The sequence below is a fragment of the Protobothrops mucrosquamatus genome, unplaced genomic scaffold (assembly GCF_001527695.2).
Source record: "Protobothrops mucrosquamatus isolate PMUCROS unplaced genomic scaffold, P.Mucros_1.0 scaffold1619, whole genome shotgun sequence".
Classification (NCBI taxonomy): Eukaryota; Metazoa; Chordata; class Lepidosauria; order Squamata; family Viperidae; genus Protobothrops; species Protobothrops mucrosquamatus.
In genome coordinates, this window is record NW_015387780.1 from 172503 (window position 1) to 179004 (window position 6502).

A 6502-nucleotide genomic window follows, 5' to 3' on the forward strand; every position below is an offset into this window, starting at 1 on the left:
ACTCTATGGACCAGCAGAGGTGGGGGGGTGAGAGGGAAAAGGAAAGGGGATTGTTTCATGTGCACCACTTGTGGCAAATGTAGCTTTACACATTTGTGTGCTTGCCTATCACTTGCGCAGCCTAGTTACCAATAGGCCATAGCCTGGTATTGGGCAGTAGCCCTGGGGGTTGGGGACGCCTGATCTAAAGGCCACTGTGCAGCAGCCATTTGTTGCCAATAGTGGTCTGCTGTAAGGAGATAGCTTTGATATGAAATGTAAACAACATGCCCTTTGAAAAAGGGATGACAGAGTCCCTGTTAACAACTCTGGATTCCTGTAAAATAAAAACAAAACCAAATGCTCAATGGTAAGCAAAAAGGGAGAAATGTTTGTGCTGTTCATATATTAGCTTTTCAACCCCCCCAAAAAAGTACAATAAAAGTTACAAGTTTTTCAATTTATGTTTTAAAAAGTAGAGTTTTTGATATCCATCAGACAAAGCTAGCATTATACTTATTAGAAATGACCTCCTGTGAATCAATTTAATTCAGGTGTTGCCTTTCTTTAAACCATATAGTAGAAGCCCATCATTAGAGCAATTTTATTAAATTATTAGTTCATGTGTCATTCCATCCAAAATATCACTGCCGATGAAAATATTTTGGAACATTAGCATATTTGCAATCACCTTTAAACCCGCAAGGTGTAACTGGTTAGGGCCAAAGGTGAACACAATTTTAGCAAAACAAGCACATGAAAATCTATTCAAAAATCCTGCTGAGATCAATTACAATTTCTCCCAAGTAATGGTGCATAGGGTTACAGCCCACATCTTATTAATTTCACTTGTCAAGCTAAGCATATGCCTAACACTTTCACATGGGAGTTCAGTTTGGATTTTGGCCAGAACAAATATTAATTTGCTTTTATTAATTTTCTAATTTGCCTGAAAGATACCATTCTGTCTTGCCATACACGGGGGACTCAGAAAAAGAGCCAAGATAGATTTCTGCTCAAAAGATAATCAAAAAAGAAAGAAATAGCTTCTTTTGAGACCAATAAAATATAAACATTTTTCAAAAGAAAAAGATAATACCTAAATTACTGTGATGAAGAAATATTAACCCTGCTTTACAAAAAAGAATTTGTTTAATCTTGTTTAAAGATCTTTAATATATATGCTCTTTGTATGCATTCATAATAGGTTGTGTTTGTGTTTGTGTGGGAGTAATTTACAGAACTGATGGTTAGCAAGCCAATGTATCACATGGAGGGCCTGTGTACATTTGGAGAGCTGTGTCTGTCATCTCTGGGATTCTTCTCGTGTCCTTCTGCCTTCAGCTGTGAAAGAGAGTAGAGTGGCAAGCAGGACTTGGACGGTTTCCTTTCTCTTCTCTTTTCTTTCTTCAAATATCCAATAGAATCCTCTTTGCTCTGAGATGGGAGGTGGTTCCACATTCCATATTCAGTTTAGCACAAAGCCGGCATCACTATAGAGTTACACTTACAATTTTGCCACCTAAGCATTTCCAGTCCTGGTATCACATGGCTCTTTGGAAACACAGCAGCAAAATTATGGCAAGTAGGAAACTGGAGGAGAAAAGAGATGCCCACGTTTCCAAGAAATAGCCAATAAGCACCTCACTATCCTACTTACTATTGGTCATCCAACTTCAAATCTGACATAAGGGTGGCAATGGGTGGCAGTTTTTAACCTAGCCTTTGGCTGCCATTGCATGCTGATTGCTTAAAGGAGAAAACATGTTAAGACCATTAGGACTAAGGATGATATATTCTACTGTCATTCATGAGCTGAGGATGAGTTGAAGGCAACATGGAATCACACAATCACATGTCAAAAGGGTTAGATACCAAGGTTAGGTACAAATGCACAACACTTTCTAAAGTCATTCAATCATTCTTGTGCTGAAATAACATTAATGAGGACAGTGTTTTTATTATTTGAGTAATGACTAGCTGATGCTAGAAGATGCTCCAAGTCATTATCCTGTCTATATCAGAATCAGAATTCAATTCCCAAAGTCACTTATGGACACCTAAAAGAGAATAAATTAATAGTAGAAAACATAGGTAAAATCACTGAGGTTTCATGAGATTACAAATCTTATTTCAGTTTTTTAGTATATTGACTATCTTGTGCAAGACCTCATAAGATTTTGGTGATCTTATCTAAGATGTCACAGTGATTCAGTTTGGATTATTTATTGTGTAGATGATTTTCTGATTTCTGGCTAAGACCTCACTGAAGATTGTACAGTGGTGTGAACAATCTAGAAATAATGGAATAATGAAAGCAACAACAAAGTTCAAATCCCAAGTCAGCAGGGATGGTCACTAGGACATCTTGAGGATGTCTCAGCTTCAAGTTAACTTATCAAAAATGTTCTGAAGACTGCAGTGGAAAGGAGGAATATGTCTTTTATTCTTAGCTTCACTGGAATAAGTAAGCAAAATAATTATTAAAAAAGCTAGATAAACAAATGGACCCTATGTAGAGTTGATCTTCCTATGTCTCTATACTAGTCAAAAGCTCTAGAAATCCAGAAGCAACCAATCACTGAATAAATGTTTAAGAAATCACATGCCAGATGAAGAGCATCTGGTTTTTTTCATTTACAAATCCAATAGACTAGAAGATGGCATGCCTGCTCACTGGACTTTCTCTTATCCTCCCTGGGCATAATCAGCCACTTGTGAGGCATTACTTGTTTTCTTTTAAAAGAAGAAATATCATTTCATGACCTATTGGTAATGAAAACTACACTAGAAAAAGCAGGATTGGGGAACACAGGAAAAATGATCCATGATGTCTTTGTTTTTATGATAGAAACCTCATATCACTTTCCATGGTACTCTAATGATACAAATAAAAGCCTTTATCTGTGTTAAAACTCTAACCATTAAGTAGACAACAACATGCTTTTTTTCTATAAATCTTGACTTAACATATATATATTTCAAAGTTCAGCAAAAAAGAGCTTTTTTATGCCACATATCTCCCTCCTGCTCTATGCAAAATTGAAGGTCTCATTTATTTATTTACCTGCTCTATAGCTTTAACCAACCAAATATTTCCCATCAATAAATGACACAATCCTTGAATCAAATTCTGGTTTCAGTTGCCATCAAGTCAGTTGACCTAGTGGCCAGTGAGTCTATGAATCAGATTGACTTAATTTTCTGATTCGCAGTCAAAACTGAAATTTAATTTTCTTCCATTAACTGACCTTTTAGCAGCCTAATTCAATGGTACAATGCAGTTTCTCCTAGCTCTTCAACATATTTACATGAAACATGGTTTTGCATTATGGTGCAATGAAAAGCAAGTGCAGAGCACAATTGAGAATTCAAATACATGCATGAGGATCCAGTTTTCAAGCATTACTCCTAATTCCTAGTGATCAATAGCTACAAAAACAATAAAGGAGAATATTTCTAGCTCAGGGTTGAAATGAGGGGTCTTTGGTATTCTCTGAGTTTGGTTGTTTTATTACCAAAACTAGGTAACATCATCAATGCTGGTGTTACCTACATTAGAACTGATGACATTACTTAGTTTGGATAATGAAATGTCTGCAAGAAAACCAAGCTGAGAGAGCACTAAAGACCCCTCAGCTACAACACTAATTCCAATCAAGATATTTTATGCAAAAATATGAATATAGAAATAAATTTAAACAAAATCTTTGCTTTTAAATTATGATTGCTTTTTTAAAGGCAATGTACATATGGTCATGTTAAACCTAGTTCTGAACTCTCAGATGTCTGCAAATTGTTTGAAACGACTGATTAACTGACAAAGCCTTTGACCTAGAATTTATCATCCAGTCTGTTCCAGGGGGGCAAAATAATTTTATGCTGGGGAAAAGAGACATTTTTAAGGTCCAGAATACAACATAAGTTGATGGATAAGCTGACAGTGGTTCAGATTGTCAAAGGTATACTACAACAAGGATAGTATGGGTAACATCCTCATCCTCTTATTACATACACAGAGAATGGTGTGTAATTAGACAAATGAGCTTATGTAGCCCCAGTGGTATCATAAAATGTATCTTGCCTCATCAAGCTGCATTTTGTAAAAAGCCCAAAGCATCAAACTTGGCTTGTACCTGTACATCATGGCAAGAATCCAATATTTATCCGATTTTGTATTGCAAGGAAATGGAGTCCTTGGGGTTAGAGAGAACAGCTGCTTTAATTACAAGATCCTGCTATGTCAAGTTGAAGTTTTCAGTGCCTTGTGCAAAACTCTAGACTTATACACCAAGGCTTCATTTCTATCTGGTTTCATTTGTATGATGGATAAATCTATGAATGAATTATTTAGCAAATTATCTGTTTCAGGTGTCATGACAAAAGAATCTTTTGTCTTTGCTGCATGAAAAGGTAGAACGTGCATTCTTAATTAATTCAGTTTGTCAACTCTCAGTTGTCTTTTTTTTTTCTTATGTACCAATGACAGCAGATGGCTTTGAGGAGAAAACTTTTAAGCTGCTTCTTATTCCTTAGCTGGAGCTTTCCTATATATTAGGTCGTGGGACATGGTGTACAGAGTTATGTAACTTTGGGGCTACCCAAACACACAAAAAGATTGATTATTGACTTTTCTTATCTACCTAAAACCAGGCTCCTATTCCTGTCCATGGTTCTTTTGATCAAAGTGGCTGTTTGTCAGAATCATTTGTCCTGATAGCAGTGGAAAAACACTCATTTGAATAGGTGCACTTATTGGACGGGAAAAGAAAATTTATTCCCATTTCTCTCAAGTGCTGTTAACAAAGGATGGAGGGGGGGAGAGGGAATAATTGCATAAGAAATTAGCTCTCCTGTTGCTCCACATGATCACAACAGTGGTGACTCAGAAGAGAAGTGGAAAGTGAGACTCAGCAGGGCAGATGATCCTGTTGTCTGCCAAAAGGAGTGTCCGTGGACTTTTGCAACTGCCATGAGCCATTCAACTTTAACATGCAACATACCTGCTACATACACATGCTATGCAGACTGACAGTCCACACTAAAGACAATCATCCTATAACTGTATTTTAAGAGTAGGCATCCAGCTGAAAAACACACCTTTGATGTCATCCAGATACACCTGCAATACATTAAGGATGAGACACCTAAAGCAATGGAAACTTTGGACCCAAAATTGCACTATGAGGACCTGTTAAAATCTTCTTCACTCGTTCAAGCATTCTGTGAATTCTGTACAGCAAATACGTGACTAGCTTGTTTTTCATTACTTTGCCCTGAGATAATTGCAAGATTAAGCATAATGTGTGAAGTTCCACAGTTACTGATTATCTAATGACCGACTCGTTTGTTCTTTAACAGATGCCATGCTTTTGGTAGCAGACAGACTAGAGGGACCATTCAACATTGAGTCAGTTATGGATCCCATTGATGTCAAAATTTCTGAAGCCATTATGAACATGCAAGAAAACAGTGTGCATGTGACTGGAAAGGTATCAATTTTTACTATTAAATGTTTGGAATAAATAGCAAACCAGAAGGCTATATTGCATTCATTTTCCTTTGTCTTGACAATTGAAAACCATCTATGTACATTTCTAGGGCAACAATCACTTTCATAGAATCACAGAGTATAAAGTAGGTATTGCCATCTCATAGCCCAACTAACAGCCCGGCCCAATACTAAAGCATCTTCACCAGATAGTTTTCCAACTTTTGTCTAAACACAAAGGAGATTTTTCAAGGGAGTCTTTTCCTCTATTAAGAAAATTCTTAACAATCACAGATTAGAATTCTTCTCCATGACATCACTGTAGATTGTTGTAAATCAGGTCTTTTCTTCTCTAGGTTAAATATATTGTTTGTTTTTCATAGGTTTTTCTCCTCCTACCTGGCCCATATCAACCTTTTCTCCTTTGAATACCCTCCAATTTGTCAATACCTTTCCTAAAAATGCAATGCCAAGACTTGGGTGGAATGTTCAATGGAAGCAAAGGGAAGGGATGTTAGAAAAGTTTTGGTTTGTTTAATTGTTTGTTTGTGCCTTTGAGTTAGTTTTTGATTCTCAATGACTGTCTGGATTAATCCCTACAGTGTGCTTGGCAAGGTTTTTTTGGAAGTGGTGTGTCCTTGGTTTCTTTTTTCTTCTAGGGTTGAGAGAGAGACAGACTGGCCCAAGGCCAGTTTGGCTTTCATACCTAAGACTGGACTAGAACTCAATGTCTCCTGGCTTGTAGCCCGAAGTCTTAACCACTACACTAAATTGGTGCTCTTTTTAGAAAAAAAAAGTCATGGTAAAAGTATAAATGGTCATAGAGGCCGAGTCTCAAGGCATATAGGAAGGAGGCCAACTGGAGCCATGCAGGTCACTGATCTCCCTTAGTCTCCTCCTCTATGAAACATGGAACATTTGCAGAGAAATTCCTGTGGAAAGCATCATTTTGTTGGCAGATCACCTTGATCCAGCTTCACCCTGCCTTAGCAACAGGATGAAGGCTCCGTAGTGAAAATATATCCTCTATAA

The 6502-nt window shown here is 37.1% G+C and overlaps 1 protein-coding gene across 1 annotated transcript in view; it reads left to right on the forward strand.

Annotated features, from left to right (window-relative positions):
* Positions 1-6502, forward strand: part of GPC6 (glypican 6) — a gene marked incomplete at its 5' end in the record, with an annotated part of 207571 nt that overhangs the window by 141212 nt on the left and 59857 nt on the right. Inside the window, one exon of the mRNA XM_015822600.1 lies at positions 5341-5471. Coding sequence (XP_015678086.1) covers positions 5341-5471 — 131 coding nt within the window. The remainder of the gene's footprint in view (positions 1-5340; positions 5472-6502) is intronic.